Here is a 17,501-nt window from a genome sequence, read left to right as displayed (position 1 = left end):
CAGATCGGCCTATTTTAATTAGGCTAATCTGCCCCCGGGGGGGAGGGGAGAGAAACCACTAGGCACCAGGGATTAAAAAAAATCTTTTTATAGATGGGGTGCGACCCCTTAGGCAAGTGTCGCTCCCCTGGGGGGCAAATTTATTTAAGGCCATTTCTGCCCCCCTTGGGGCAGATCGGCCTATTTCTATTAGGCTAATCTGCCCCCGCGAGGGCAGATACCACTTAGGCACCAGGGATTGGTGTGTGTGTGTTTTGTTTGGGGTGCAGCCCCTTGGGATAGGGTCACTCCCCATGGGGGCCCATTACTGTTGGCCATTTATGCACCCCTTGGGGGCAGATCGGCCTATTTATGTAAGGCCCATCTGCCCCAAGGGGGACAGAAAGCCCACCAGACACCAGGAAAGATTTTTTGGGTGGGGGTATGGCCATACCCCCACCCCAAATAAACGGGGACAAAGTTGTTCTGCCCACTGGTGGGCAGATGGGGCAATTACCCTTGATCCACTCCCCGTGGGGGCAGAAAGCCTACTTGAAGCCAGGGAACTAAATAAAAATAAAAATTGTAGAGTTGTTGCTACCAACCAGTATGGGCATGGTTATGCTCCCACCCCAACAGAATGGAGTCTTTCAGCTCTCCCTCCACGCACTAAAAGATCTTATCCTAATGGCAAGCAAGAGGACATTTGATTATTTTGGGTTTTGGGTTTACATTTGGGCCATGAGAGCTTGTCTAACTCTCAAAATCGTCCAACTTGGAGTAGTGAGGGCTGCACTTTTTGGACTTTGGGGCGCTGCCATGTAGAAAAATCTACGAAACCTAGACACGTCTGAAAACTAAACATCTGGGTGAGTCCAGGATGGTGTGCTAACCCACAATGCCCTGCAAACCTCCAACTGTGCTTGAAATCACACATTTTTCCCATATTTTTGTGATGGAACCTTCCAGAATCAGCAGGAATGCAGAAAATTCCTACCACCCAGCATTATCGCGCCTATCCCGTAAAAAATTCTGCCCACTTGTCAGCCTAAAAATGTTTTATTTCAAACTGTCCTTTTGGACCATCTTTTGTTCCCCCTCAATTTTGACATGTTTTTGTCTCTTCCCTGTCACAGGCACTTGGCCCACCTACACAAGTGAGGTTTCATTTTTATTGAGAGACTGAGGGTAACACTGAGTGATAGGAAATTTGTGCCGGTGCGGTGATCCCACACAGAAATCTGGGGAGAATTTGATTCTTTTAGCTAAATTGTGAGGTTTGCTGAGGATTCTGGGTAAGAAAACACTGGAGGATCCACACAAGTCACACCTCTCTGGTCTCCCTCGGGTGTCTAGTTTTCAGAAATGTCTGGGTTTGGTAGGTTTCCCTAGATGGTTGCTGAGCCCAGGACCAAAAACGCACGTGACCCTCTCCCACCGCCACCTGGCAAAAGGTAGTTTTGTATTTGATAATTTTGATATGTCCATGTAGTCTTTTGGGGCATCTCCTTTTGCGGGCAGTTGGCCTATCCATACATGTGAGGTACCATTTATATTGGGAGACCCAGGGGAACGCTGGGTAGAAGGAAGTTTGTGGCTCCTCTCAGATTCCAGAACATTCTATCACCAAAATGTGAGGAAAAAGTATTTTTTTGCCATATTTTGAGGTTTGCAAAGGATTGTGGGTAACAGAACCTGGTGAGCGCACCACAGGTTAAGGCATTCCGAATTCCCCTAGATGTCTAGTTTTCAGAAATGTCCAGGTTTGCCAGGTTTTTCTAGGTGCGGGAAGAGCTAGAGGCCAAAATCCACAGCCAGGCACTTTGCAAAAAACAGGTCAGTTTTCTTTGGGAAAATGTGATGTGTCCATGTTGTGTTTTGGGGCATTTACTGTCGGGGGCACTAGGTCTGCCACAAAAGTGAGGTGCAATTTTTATCAGGACACTTGGGGTAATGCTGGGCGGAAGGAAATTTGTGGCTCCTCTCAGATTCCAGAATTTTGTATCACCGAAATGTGAGGAAAAAGTGTTTTTTTTCCCCCAAAGTTTGAGGTTTGCAAAGGATTCTAGGTAACAGAAGCTGATGAGCGCACCACAGGTTACCCCATTTCGAATTCCCCTAGATGTGTAGATTTAAAAAATGCACAGGAAGCCTGGGGAAACGCTCGGTAGAAGGAAGTTTGTGGCTACTCTCAGATTCCAGAACTTTCTATCACCGAAATGTGAGGAAAAGTATTTTCTTGACACATTTTCAGGTTTGCAAAGGATTCTGGGTAACAGAACCTGGTGAGAACCCCAGAAATCACCCCATCCTGGATTCCCCAAGGCGTCTAGTTTTAAAAAATGCACAGGTTTAGTAGGTTTCCCTAGGTGCTGGCTGAGCTAATGGACAAAAAACACATCAGATTTCAATGTAAAAATGTCCACGTCGCGGGCAGTAGGCCTACCAACACAAGTGAGGTACCATTTTTATCGGGAGACTTGGGAGAACACAGAATAGAAGAATAAGGGGGTCATTCTAACTCTGGCGGGCGGCGGAGGCCGCCTGCCAGAGTTCCCCCCTCCAGAATACTGCACCGCGGTCAGAAGACCGCTGCGGTTATTCTGTGTTTCCCGCTGGGCTGGCGGGCGACCGCCAGAAGGCCACCCGCCAGCCCAGCGGGAAACCCCCTTCCCACGAGGAAGCCGGCTCCGAATGGAGCCGGCGGAGTGGGAAGGTGTGACGGGTGCAGTTGCACCCGTCACGTATTTCAGTGTCTGCTGAGCAGACACTGAAATACTTTGTGGGGCCCTCTTACGGGGGTCCCTGCAGTGCCCATGCCAGGGGCCCCACGACACCCCATACCGCCATCCTGTTCTTGGCGGGCGAACCGCCAGGAACAGGATGGCGGTATGGGGTGTCTGAATCCCCATGGCGGCACAGCAAGCTGCGCCACCATGGAGGATTCAGCAGGGCAGTGGAAAACCGGCGGGAGACCGCCGGTTTTCCTGTTCTGACCGCGGCCAAAGCACCGCAGTCAGAATGCCCTGCGGGGCACCGCCAGCCTGTTGGCAGTGCTCCCGCCGACCCTGGCCCCGGCGGTCAAGGACCGCCGGGGTCAGAATGACCCCCTAAGTGTTATTGCCCCTTGCCTTTCTCTACATTTTTTCCTTCCAAATGAAAGACAGTGTGTAAAAAAGACGTCTATTTGAGAAAATGATAGTATGGGGACCCTGGATTTCAGAGATGTGCAAATAACCACTGCTTCTCAACACCTTATCTTGTGCCCATTTTGGAGATACAAAGGTTTCCTTGATACCTATTTTTCACTCTTTACATTGCACCAAATGAATTGCTGTATACCCGATATTGAATGAAAACCCATTGCAAGTTGCAGCTCCTTTATTGGCTCTGGGTACCTAGGGTTCTTTGTAAACCTACAAGCCTTATATATTCCCACAACCAGAAGAGTCCAGCAGACGTAATGGTATATTGCTTTCAGAAATCTGCCATAGCTGGAAAAAGCTAAAGAAGAAAACGTGCACAGAAATGGCTCTTTTTTACCTCAATTTTTTTTTTTTTTTTAATTTAGCCGTGACTTTCTGTAGGAAAACCTTAAAGGATATACACAAATGACCCATTGCTGAATTCAGAATTTTGTATATTTTTCATAAATGTTTAGCTGTCCAGGATACAGCATTGGTTTCACACCCATTTCTGGCACTAACTGGAAGGAGGCTGAAAGCACAAAAAATAGTAGCATTGGGGTATGTCCCAGTAAAATGCCAGAATTGTGTAGAAAAGTGTGGTTTTCTGATTCAAGTCTGCCTGTTCCTTAAAGCTGGGAAGATGGTGTTTTTAGCACCATAAACCTTTTGTTGATGCCATTTTTAGGGAAAAACCACAAGCTTTCTTCTTCAGCCCTTTTCCCATTTTTTAAAAAAAAACGAAATTTTCATTGTATTTTGGCTAATCTCTTGGTCTCCTCCAGGGGAATCCCCAAACTCTGGGTACCTTTTGAATCCCTAGGATTTTGGAAAAAATGATGCAAAATGTGAACTGCCCCAAATAGTCAAAAGAAAAAGACGCCATAGGAGGGGAAAAGGACTGGCAACGAAGGGGTTAAACAACATGCTGTAGCTCTCCCTGATGATTAGCTTGTTTTGTTTTTATGCACTAATTACTACCTTTGTATTCCGAGCAATTAAATTGATAGTTCTATAGCAAAATTCACATCAAAGAAAGTTGTCAATATTTCCCTGCTGCTGTGGGATACTTTCCAGTTTTACACATCAATGAAATCGCTACTACCTCAGGTAAAATTCATGTATAATATCTGCACTAATGTAATATGAACATTTGTGCAACAGGAGTCTGAGTGCATTTGCTTTAATAGAAAATGCTTTCAGAGCTGATGCTGGGAACACAGCAGAGAACCATCTTAATGAAATAATTCCCAAAGACACTGATATAGCATGGATTTATAAGAATTTGCTCATTTATGTATTGAATAGCAGCTTCTTCTCGTTTAGACTAGAACTAGAGTTTACTAAACAAAGTTTTACCAGTCTTATGCTCAGTCACTATTAAAGTTGCATTGCATGATAATTTGCCATTCCTCTATCCACATATGCCTTTCCAGCAGCATGCTGGTTCCTAACTTTATTTAATTCTGATGGTTGATTAATCCTTACAGCTTTAAAATATATACTATACCTAGACTACTGACAGTACACTTGAAAAAAAACACCCTCAGCAAGGAAGTCCTTGTTCGTCCTGGCGCTCCAGCAGGCAGCACAAATCAGCTCCCATGTTGGAAAGAGTGCTTTGAAGAGCAGTGTCAGGTGCCAACCAGTTCAATTAATTTAATACATTAACTTGATATATGTACCTTTAACGAAATTACATTGTCAGGCCTTTGACATCGTTGGACCACACAATCATTTCTTGTTCAATGCATTTCTCACTGTACAGAATGAGGAATTGTAGTTCTGCAGGGCATTTGTCTGTAGTCTTTCTTTTTTCTAACCGAGGACTGGTGGATGAGCAAATGGCACAATTTGCCTAGAAATTTGCATCTGCTTCCTGTGGATTAAAAAAGGGATATCACTCACCCCTGTATAGAATATTCAAGTAGAGAGGTATGGCACAAAAGAACCACAGCTAGGGCCATGGATTAAAAAAAGCATTTGTGTCCAAATTTAATCTCTATCTCCTCTACCCAAAACTTAATTTTATAGGCATTAGGTTTAAGGCAATTACCAATCAACCACTGATCACCACTCTTCAATCACTATTGAGCATCACTGCCACCAAAATTCTTCCAGTCCCATGCATCATGAGCAAGTTAAAACAAAGATTGAAAAGCGGACTGCATTGAAAGTGACTTTGCAATTGGCACAGTCCTGTTTGTTTCTGCTTTGAATAAAGGTGGGATGCAAGGGAGTCTTTGTTATAGACTTTTTTAAGTTTGTATGACATAGAAAGAAAGGAAGTACTATAATGAATGTTTCCTGACCACTTGACCTCCTTTTATTTCTATGACTAGAAAAAAAAACTTTACACAGTCCCAGTGGCACTTATGAGAAACTGCAAGAAGGGAAGAGCAGGTAGGGGAATAAGGAGCAAGTAAGTGATGGAGGGCAGGATGGTGATGCAGGAGGTGGCTCTTGGAGAAGAACAAGGAGCATACAAGGCTGTTACAAGAAAGTGACCGTCATAGGGAAGGAGGATCCCACAGGGGAGAGTGTCATGAACTGGTCTGAATAGAGAGGAGGCTCAGAAGAAGACTAGAATGAGACATATAAGGGGAAGTTAGCAGGAACAGACAGAAGGTTGAAGTTGTAAGGTATTCATTCCCTCCTCCATTTCAATGGAAGCATTTGATTGGAAGTAGAAGGATGCATGCATGTAACCGGCTGAATTAGTGGAAAGATGACTACTCCACTGGACTGAGACAAAACTTGATTAAGTATCAAGCGAGTGTTTGTAGGAAGCTAGACATATAGAGGCAGTGGATGAAAGAGGGGGCCCGAATCCCAATCTACATATATTTTAAGCAGTATGTTTGTTTGACAGCTGTACTGTCAAAATGCAGCCCTAAAGCAACACATTTAAATAAAACAATCAGGTCAACTTGCAGATGGGCATGCAAGTTGTAAAACTCAGATTCAAAAATGAACCCTTGTATGATTACTATACATGTGATTTTGTTCACTTAACTAAAAACATATTTTTATGGACTATTTATGTCATAGCACAGCAAGACAGATATTAATTCCTAGTCTTTCCATATTTTGCAATATACCTTGTGCTTATGAGATATAAATTCCTCTTGCTGGCTTATTCTATTTTGTATCAGGCTTTTTATTAATATGGATATGTCAGTCACATGAAACTCATCACCCACTTCGATCAGACTGTACTCTGGTTGCAAGCTTCCCTTATCACTTTGAGCTTTTCTAGGTGTCTTTAGCCATACAGGGTATGGAAATTAATTATCCTGGTCTTGTGATGAACACTTGTAATCTCTTCTCATAATCATGGACTTACAGTTTGTCATGGTATACCATTTTCACACAAGTATTTTGTGCCTGGAATTTGGAAACAATTTGTAAGTAGCTAGGGCCAGATTTATAAGGCTGTTGCGCCATATTTGCTGCAAAATGTTTGCCACAAATGTGACGCTAACAGGTCACCACCATAGTGCCATGTTTATAGTTTGTACCACCTTATAAACCCTTTGCACAACATCATGCATAATATATGCATGGTGTATGCAAAGGGGGCGTTCCCTTGTTAGAGGGTCACTAAAATGTTTATAGTATATTTTTTAACGCCTGCGTAAAGCAATGATTTCAATGGGCCTCTTAACACTATCCTGGATTAGCATCATTTTTTTAGGCTAATCCAGTACAGCATTACAATAGCGTAAAACAAATATTACACCATTGCCCCTAAAATGTGCCATGATGCACTGTATTGTAAATACGCTGCTACCATGGTGGCAAGGGGGCCACAAGAAAAGTGTCGCCTCGCTAGTGATGCACCACTTTCCTGTAAATATGGCCCCTAGTTTTTTGTGATTACTGTAAAACTTGTGAAAACTATTTTTGGGTTTACTCAATTAAGCTCAAGGACTCACAAAAACTATGTTAATATTTTCAAATAGGTTACAATTCTACAACAAATTGGTGCAAGCCCTGCAGTTTGCAAAATCACTGGGTTTGTGACCACAAAAAGCTTTTATGACCCGTACTAAACCCATTTTGCAACTTGAAAACCCTTTCCAACTGCAAAATTGGTTTACTGATTTAAAAGGTACGCTTCTAAATATGAACCATAATGTGATGTATGAATGGTTGTGACTGTACTTGCAGGTGTAAACCATTGAAAAGTTACTAACTTCTCTTTGGACAGCTTCTGCTTTGGGAGTTGTGTCGTTTGGTCTCCGAAGAGCAGGCAGTAGGCCAAAGGAGATTGATATAGAATAATTTTCAGTGTGACTAAAGGTTTCTCCACCCAAAAATGCTGTGGACTTAAATTGCACTTGCATGCTCAATAAACTTTGCCTTCTGGGCTCAATGTGTTTATTCTACCATAACGTACTATGTTTTTTCCAATGTAACACTTACCTGGTTTTGTATAGGCATGTTATTTTCACATTAACTCCCTTCTGTTTTCACTTTTTGTACTAACTGTTGCTTACTTAGAATCCCTCCCAATCTATTCTCCTTGATCAACCTCACATTCATTTGATTTTGTTTTGTCTCCTTTGTATTTTTCTCTTTGTTTTTCTTCTGTTTTTGTTACCGAACTTGCATGTTCACATACTCCTCATAATCTAATGTAAACTATCCCTTTAATTTGATTTGTCTTAGTTTCGAGACTGTCTCTTGGCTTCCTGTGCTCCCCTGTTTTCTGGCTCTCCCCTTCCTGGTACCTTTTGATTTCATCTAATTGCTGTTGGAAATACTAAAAGGGCTCTGATATATAGGAGAGGTCATATTTGCTTCCAAGCTGCTGCAGACCATCATTATGTACTTGCTTAGTGCATGGCCACTGGCAGCCACCATTTTGTTTATACATTTGTGTTAGAGATATCTGCATGAAAAATGTTGGCTCAATTTATAAAGGTAAATTTACACATAGAAATTTACGCATGTGTAAATGTACTACTGCACCCAGTAGCAACTTTACACATTTTCCATTCACCATTTGTAAGTGTAAAGTTACTATATAAGTGCAATTTAAAGACAATGCAGTACTAGTACTGTACTAGGTGCAGACTTTCATGACCCCAAGTAGAGGGTTGAGCTAGAATCTATGTGTGTGTGTAGGCAGAGGTATCCACCACCAAGCAGAGCTGTCATTATGGTTAAGTATAGGGAAAAACAATAAACTAGATTTTCCTTTAAAACATTTTTAAAAAGCTTAATGTAAAACAAAACTATTACTAACCTTGAAATAAAAAAGTTACAACACAATTTAAAAAATAAGAAAATACAATTTATTAAATATATAAATATTATCATTTAAAATATGATAATAATTGTCACACAATCCCACCCTCACCATCATTTTTATATTTTATGATTATTTACTACACTTTAAATTTAATTTAATTATTTTAATCAAAATGTTATCAATTTATTTAATTTAAAGACTAAGGCCCTCATTATGAGATTGGCGGCAAATGCCGCCTACCACCACGGCGACGGCCATCAACATACCGTCGCCGTGGCTACCGACCATCCATGCCATTATGACCGTAGCTGGAATTCTGCCAGAAGGCTGGTGGAATTCCGGCGACGGTCATGGCGGTAAGGTGGCGCTGCTCCCAGGAAAGGAATTCCCTGGCACTGATAGTACCTACTGCCATGGTTTCCGTGGCGGTACAGAAACCACTGAAACCATGGTGGTGGGCGGGGTCAAAATGCCATGGGTGGGCCTAGTGACGGCTGCTGGACTGAAGTCTCCAGCCCGGCAGTCTTTACCGCCATGGCGGTTGGTGTGTTGTTTTGGCAGTTTGGCTTTGTCCAAACCGCCAATGTCATAATAGTGGAGGTAGGTACTGCCAGCCTGTTGGCGGTAATACCTCCACTATAGCACTGACCACCGGAGTCGTAATGACCCCCTAAATCTTTTAACACTGAAATATATATGTAACACACACACATATATTTAATCAATATTTAACATATGTGTGTGTGTGATTTTAAAATTCAAAATAATGTAATTTAACTTTTTTTCTATTCTAAATCCATTATTGGCAATGGGAGTATGTTGCAGTACCCATGCGTAGCTATGTGTGGTTCTGGATTTATTCTAAGTGAATAGCAATGGGCTTTCACTTTTTTGGGTAGGTGCTTGTCTTTGCATGTACCTCCCTAAAACCTCTCCTTACCCCTCCTTAAACCCTTTCCATTTAGTCATGTGTACTCATTGTTTTTGCCAGACCCCCAGGTTCCTCCCACATTTTTTAATAAAACCTATAGCTACACTTGTGGAAGCCTCAACAAATAGGATAGAGAACTTTGCATAGAGAAGATAGGAGAAGACGAGGCAGGGTTCCAGTGTATACGTTTGTGAATACAATTTTGTAGTAAGTGAATAATACTGTTGTAGGACAACTAAGCATACTACAAAGCTGTGGTTTGTTAATAGGCCTTTTTATATTTACAATTCGGACTCACTGCAAAATTAATTTATTTTTTTCAGTTGATTTTACTTTAATAAAGAAACATATATCCATGTATGATCACCATTCTCATTAACAAATTTTGCCTTTCTGGCTAAAAAATTTGGTTGTATGTCGTTACTCATTTATTTTAACACTTCAAATCTTTAACCAGACACACTGAAAAAAACACATTTCTTAAATTAAATGAGTTATTATTGTAGCACAGGTATATATATGAAGGACTTTGGATGACTAAGCTAGTCTAATGTGTTTTGAATTTATATAATGAGACAAGAAAGGCTGTGAACTTTCTTTTTGTATTTGCAGCTGTCTGTGATAATGGCTGCCAGAATGGTGGGCGTTGCATTGGACCCAACCGATGTGCTTGTGTATATGGATTCACTGGTCCACAGTGTGAAAGGGGTAAGCAAAACTGAGAACTTGTACACATGTAGTTCCAATGAATGTGCAAAATTTTGCATTGTTCCCCATCTCATGTAATATGTAGAAGCTATATAATCTTTAATGATTTGCATAGAAACTTCACTTTTCTTATTTCTTATATAACACATATTGTGCACTGAAAAAGATAGTTGACGTTATACAGGAATACGCTTGTGATTTATTACCTTTATTGCAGCCAAACAAATCGAAAATATTGTAAATGAAGCTTATCTATACAGCCTATGGTTTCTATCAAAAGGAGCTATTTTTTGTAGCTAAGGCCTTTTATAAAATGATGGATTACTTTATGAAAATATTTTGAGGATCTCATGAGATTCTAGCCTAGAGATGGGTTGTCTAGGTAGGGAGTGAGTCAAAGTTCCACCACCCCAGAAAGCGGAGTGATGGAGAGATTGGCAAAATGATCTGTTAATTCACAATTTCCCTATTACAACACGCATTGGCCAAGCCTATATGTATGGAAAGCTTGTGCCACTTTTAATTTTTTGTTCATTGCAAGCATACAAAAAAAATAACATGTCAAAAAGCAAAACATGCTGACAGTTAAACATGGCTTTTTCTCAGGTTAAAATATATAACCAAAATACAAATTTTAAACTGAAAAAATCATTTATGAGGTTGTTTTATTAGCATGTTATTAAAATAACAAGCCATTCAATTGCCCCACTCATTTTATTATTATTTGTGTGATGAAAACAAGAACAAAGCATGCCATAATCAAGCACTAAAATCACAGAAAGTTACAATGTTAATTAAAGACTTTACAACAGCAATTTAAAAAAATGCAGAAAATAAATTGTTATTGATCTGGGCGCCCAAAGTGTATGAAAATTAAGTAGCTGGTATTTAAGGTTAATAATAAAAAGAAATTACACTTTATAGCACAAGTTCAACCCCCCCTATTCACTGAAGAGAAGGAAACTATCTTTAGGCAGATGTCAACAATGTGCAAAGTCTGTGCAGAAGCCCAAAGGGAAGGGAACCAATAAAAAAAGGGGGTTGAACCTTCGCTCTGTGCTTTAGGCTGTGTGGTTGGCAGAAGCAAAACTTGAAGGAAACATTAACAGTGGAAGAATCCACTGATTAAAAACTTATTTTGGTGTGCATATTATGTATGATTTTGTGTGAAAAACAATAGTCCGGTGGGACAGCTAAAGTCAAGATCATGTTTACAGGCTTTGTTTGGATTGTTTTCTCTCACCTGCACCATGTGACCACTCATTGCACAGAGCACTGTGATTATTGTAGACCTTTTTAGGTATAGTCCATTATTGGATCTACTATGACTTATTTGTGTGTATGTGGATAAACACTTTCATTCATGAAGTAATGTATCCAGGAAATTGCTGATTATGTCTATGTAATTAAATAGGATTCATAACTATCTCTGAATTGTCTAACTGGTTTCGATTATCAAACAATACCTTGAAGGACCTTGTTGTTTCTACACTATACCTGAAATACTTTTCAATCTGCCCTGCCAAATACTCCAGAGCTATGAATAATGAAAAGAGCGGACATCTCTGTCAGGTATCTGTCTGTATAGGGAATTCAGGGGTGGAATATCCATTGACTGTAATAACAGCTACTGGCTAGAATACAATCTTGATTCTAGGGCCAAATGCAATGTTTTGCAGAGCTTGGCTGAGGAACAGACAGCTCTTCTGATCAAGTGATTTCTCAGGGACACGAAGAGAGTTTGTTTGCAAAATAGATGCAAGTTGTCCGATTAAGTGACAACTTTTTTAGCAATGTCACCAGAGTTTCTCTGCAGTATCATCCCAGATGGATGTTGGTCTACTAGGCCCAGAGTTAGAGGACTCAGTTGTCCACCAAAATGCTTGCAGTTATATTTGCCTTTATATTTAGCAACAGTATTGGTATGTGTGAGCTGCATAATGTTTCCTCTTTCTCTGATTTGGGTATGACTTGGAACACTTCCTCCATCAAGGAGTTTTCCATCCACTCTCAGCAAACACATTGTACAATTTGATCAAGGTAGGGACGAGGAGACTGCAAGAGGTTTATAAAATCTAGATATGAACCCGTAAGAACCCAGAGACTGCCCCATTCATAAGTTTGCTACAGAGCTAATCTTTTCCTCCATTATGATTGCACAGTTGAGATGCTCTGATTGCTCTGGAGTTAGTGTCAGTAAGTGAGAGCTCTCCAGATATGACTCAACCTGGAAATAGGAGATATGGCCTTGTGCATAGTGATCCCTGTACAAGTAGGTAAATATTGTTGGCTATATTTTGTCTTCTTTATAGAAGTGTAAGAATATTGTGCCTCTTCAATTCCATCCCTTGAGACTTTCACTCAGAATTTGGAGGCAAGCAGTCTTAATGTTTTGTTGCTCTCACTATAGTACTTCTGCTTAAGTATATGTAGTGTGTTTTCAACCCTTTCCCTGTCTATGGCCCTAAATTAAATCCTAAATTGAGTTCTCAGTGTGAAGATTTTCCTCCGTATTTTGGTGTGCTTTTTTGTATGCCCTCAAGCTCTCAAAGCTGTCACTCTTAGCCCCATGGTGCCTCAGATCGCAACTAGTTAAATTTAGAGGATGCATAGATTAAGTGTTTCTTTATGACAGTTTTTAGGAAATACCACTATCTGAAGTGATAATCCTTGTTCCCCTGTGTCATTTTCTGTCTAATGGGCTTGGCAAATTCTTTTCTCCTATTTGTATCTCTCAGTAGCTTCTTCAGCATCTCTCATGCATTGCATTCTATTGTATTTTGTATTTATCAAGCGTGTTAAACCCATACAATGTGTCAAAGAGCGGAACAGAAGAGAAGAAACTAGAAGGCAACACTATAAAGGTTAATCACACAGGAACAGTCTGGAAACCCACTATGCTGCTGAAACAACCAAGTTTTAACTGCCCAGCGAAATTACATATACTAGTTCACCCATCTGATGTGATCTGGCAGCTTATTCTAAAGCCTGTTCACCACTGTGAAGGCTCTTTCCCCCCAGCTAGCGTTCCGAAACCTAGGTATGTTTACCTTCTTTTTACACACAGATCTAAATGATCTACTAGGGGTATACCAGAAAAGGGCAGGCCTAAGGTACCTAGGGCCCAGCTGATGGAGAGCTTTGCACACCACGCATGAGGCCTTGAAATTCACTTGTTTTCCTTATCAGGAGCCAATACAGGCCGTCAAACCCTTCCTCACAGAATGGCTCTTAGATAGTCCGAGGGCTAAGGGTGCGGTCACAATTTCAATCAGTTGGAGTGTGTTGAGGGAGTATTGGGTTGTGTTTAAATACAGGACCTTACAATAGTCCAGGTGCAAGGTAATACATGCCAGCACTACTGGAACCCTGAGCTGCCCCGGAATTAATGGTAAGACCTTTCTCAGCATATTGAGTATCCAGTAGCAAGAGCTCACTGTCTTATTAACCTGTGCTTAAATGTCAGTGCATTATCAAAGACAATCCCTAAATTCATCGCCTCCTCTGCAGGGACTAGTAATGGTCAGCATGCCTCCGGCCACCAGTTACTATTCCAAATGGAGTCCTCAGCACCAAAAATCAAGATTTCCATTTTTTTCTCCATTTATTTTGAGCCAATTTTGCTTCATCCTGATGTTAACCACTGCCATGCAGGGCTTAAATCTAGCAGCCACCTCCGTCCAATCCATACCGACAGGCACGGCAATCTGTGTGTCATTAATATAGGATGACACCTGCAAGCCCCAGGACTGTATCAAGCTTGCCAGTGGAGTGACATAAAGGTTGAACAGAGAGGGGCTGAAGAAAGAGCCCTGTGGAACACAACAGGGCAGTTGGAAGGGGCGTGCTCTACAATCTCCACAGCTCACTATGCTAGTCCTATTTATAAGAAAGGACTCTAGTAGCTGGAGTGCTTTGTCCCTCAGCCCAGTTTGTCACAGCCTGCTCACCAGCAAAGATGGAGAAATGGTGGCAAAGGCTGCAGACAGATCCAGCATTTCTAGAATAGCCACTCCTCCTTGATCCACCTGACGCCAGATAAAATCCACTGCAGTAATAACGGCGGACTTGGTGCTGTGATTACTCCTGAAGCCATGCTGCAAAGGATCAAAGCATTCGTTCTCAGCAAGAAATCATCATCATGCAAGGAACCTGTAGCATTAGGATACTTATTGTTATAGGTTCATGATGTGGGATTGCTGTATGGCCTATTTTCACGTGTTTTTTCCTTGGGAAAAGGCCACCAGGAAGTGGTCCAGCCTAACATATTTTATAAGGGCTTCCAAAGAAAGGAATAACCAGTAGAGTCAGGGATTGCTCAACCGTATAAACCGCATATTATCCAGTCACTCCCTTCACACACAAGTCTGTGACCCTTTCTGCACGGACGTGAGGCTATATCCTTGAAACTATCCAATAATACATTGAATTTTCATTTGCTTATCACACCCCCTGCTGTTTTTTTGTACCCATTTTATTTTCAGAGTTATTGAGCACCCTGCTTCTTAAGAAATGATGTCCAGGACTTTGTGTGACAACCCATGTGATACTAGTTTTGACACCCCTACTTTTTACTGGAGCCCGAAGAAAGGTATTGTTTAGGGAACCATATAAATTTAAGTAAAAACCAGTGTTTTTAAGAAGATAAGTTTCCTGAATTACACGTTGTGTTAAGTCCTTCAATGTCCATGCTAAACATTTTCAGCATTTGATTGAAAGAATAATATGGGTGGGCAAAATCATGTAATGTTTTCCCTTACAAATTTCTCAAAATTATGTTTAAAAATTGCTAAATTTCACTTTTAGCATGAAATGTAGTTTGCCAGTATCTTTTGTGACTTATTTCACATAAGCAAACAAAAATAAAATCTCATGAGATGCTAGCAAGCAGGAAAATAGATTGAGCACAAATGTATCCCCAAGTGAGTCTCTCATGCAAAACATATTATGCAAAATTGGGTAATGGGAAATATCAAGTAATTTCAGGAAATCTCCCTAAGTGTAATTAAGATGTCTCTTATGCCAAAAGATTAACAGCCTACATTGTGTTTACTTTGTAGTAGGGTCTGTGTGGGTGAGGACCCTTTTTATGACGAAAAATATTAGATAGACCACCCCCTATCGGATCACAGCTCCTAGAAGCAAAAAGGATCTAAGTATTAACCTATTAACTCCCAGTTTCCCCAACGTGTACCTCTGTAGGCTTAGATATTAGGGAGACCAAATTTCACTTTTGCTAGGATTAGGTATGCTCTTAATCCTCTGGGAAGTCTGAAGGTAATGCAAAGTCACTGTTTTTGCCAGCTCGTTCTGCAAGATACGGTTATGTCTCAGGTCATATTCTACAGCGGCCTGGAATGTCATGATGTCCTCAGGTGAATGTTTTGATTCTTCTTGAGATTCCTATGATTTTTCACCATAGTCCTTCCTGGTTTGCTGATTGACTTTTCTCCCCATAAAGAGGATATTTTAGCACTGGTTTCATTCCATATCTTCTGCCAAACAAAAAGCTTTCCTTGCTGCTATTAGCATCTTGCAACAACCTTCTTCCCATGACACTCAAGAATAATGCAGAAGTGATACCCCTACTGAAATGTGATTTGTTTTGTGGTCATGGAGAAAGTCTATTAAAGAGCTGAATTATCTTTTCCTTTTTATCGTTAAGGTTGTCAAGTCTTTATAAACCTGGAACCTATGACCCTGGAAGGCCATCATTGCCTCTTATTGTTGGAAAAAGTACACTTTCGTGAAATTGTCTGTGGAACATTTCCACTCATGCCTTCATAGCTTGCCCTTCAGCACCTTGTGGAATACCTCTGATGTGAATGCTGTTTCTGTGTGACCTGTTGCCAAGGTCTTCGTATTTAAGTGGCAGATGTTCATTCTGTACCTGGAAAACAAAGGTCAACACCCACATCTGATATTGCTCTTCAAATCCTCCATCCACAATTATCGCCAGATCATCTATTAGTGCCCCAAGGGAGTAGATGTCCACTTTCAGTTCTTTGGAACAGGCCTTATGGCCTTCTGTGATTGTGACTACTTTTGAATTTGATCTTCTGAAGGAAATTCTGAAGGAATCCCTTAGTGATCTCCACCTGGTCCATTCCTGACTGCAAGACCTTTAGCAGCTGGCACTGTAGAGATGACATCTAGTGGTCATCATCTTCTTCACTTGTCTATACTGTAGAAATACTTTAACTGATTGTTCACACCTGTGTCTGCTGCCTGCCATTTATCCAATCCCACTTCCAGAGATGTTACTAATGATGACAGCTCCCCTCAAAATCCAAGGGAGTTCTCCAATATCTTTCTACTGTTGGGGAGGTGCGGGTCTGTTGGGGATTTTATTTCTTTGTAGTGTTGGCTTGACCAAATAGTTTGCTTGCCACAGATTCACTGTTCTGCAATTTGTACACCCCTAACGATCAACAGACTAGAATATCAAAATGGCTTTTCCAGCCTTTAGAGCTCGAGAATGTTTGTCTTCATAGAATTGTTGTAGCCATGTATGTCTCAGCAGTAATTTTGTTCAGCGTGCTGTGCTTGGCAGTTCTTTGTGTAATATTGAGTAAATGCTTTAGTTGTCCAGATGTTAGATGAAGACTCCTATGAGGTCTAGCTCCATTTTCACATGGCTGTTACTGCAAAGCCAAACTCACAGTGACAACCTGGTCTGCTATCTCAATGCCACACAATGCTCCACACGTGTGTCATGGTGCATGGCGGCTATAAATTTGATGGCTTTAGTCTCCAAACAAGCACTGTTAGGCACACAGATTGCTGCTTTTGACAGTGCTTGAAGGGTCATCACTAAAACATGGCTACTCAATTACCCCGCTGGTTCTGTTCCCTATTCAAGGATTTGTTTTTTAAAGTATGTATTTATGTATCATATTAACTTTGTTTTGTTTGTTCATCTTCAAACCACCCCTTTAACATGTGAATCGTACATAGCTATGGAGAACAGATAAGGTTATCTCAGCACAGTTAATATGTTCCAATTTCCACAGTTGATTTTACACTCACACTAGCTCGTCAATTTTCTGTATTTGCCACATTAGAGCTAAGGTGTTCTGGAGAGTCTAGCCTCCTGCCAGGTGATCTTCAATAATGAAAAAATCCTTGACAGCCTCCTGGTTTTCATCACAACATCCTGCAAGGAAATGTTGTGCTTTCATTACAACATCCAATAGTTTTCATTTCATAGTGTTGTGCACGTCATTCTACTATCACTATAACAACACACGCATCGCTCAGCAGGCATATCCATGTCAGGGATAATTATAGGGCAAACATGTGGCGTTCTCCACAGGCTGTCTATTACAAAATCTTACATTGGAATGAGGAAGCTGATGAAAAGGGGAAGGACATTTGGCAAAGTGAGACTCAGTAGTTTAAGATCCAAGCACTGATATAGAAAAAAAACATAGAGGCA

General features: G+C 40.9%; 1 protein-coding gene across 1 annotated transcript in view; it reads left to right on the top strand.

Annotated features, from left to right (window-relative positions):
* The window catches only part of FBN2 (fibrillin 2), a 1,006,102-nt gene that overhangs the window by 166,269 nt on the left and 822,332 nt on the right, over positions 1-17,501 (top strand). Inside the window, exon 5 of the mRNA XM_069227289.1 lies at positions 9,968-10,063. Coding sequence (XP_069083390.1) covers positions 9,968-10,063 — 96 coding nt within the window. The remainder of the gene's footprint in view (positions 1-9,967; positions 10,064-17,501) is intronic.

The sequence above is a fragment of the Pleurodeles waltl genome, chromosome 1_1 (assembly GCF_031143425.1).
Source record: "Pleurodeles waltl isolate 20211129_DDA chromosome 1_1, aPleWal1.hap1.20221129, whole genome shotgun sequence".
Classification (NCBI taxonomy): Eukaryota; Metazoa; Chordata; class Amphibia; order Caudata; family Salamandridae; genus Pleurodeles; species Pleurodeles waltl.
The sequence above is the reverse complement of the archived record's forward strand: the minus strand, read 5'-3'. Positions and strand labels throughout refer to the sequence as shown.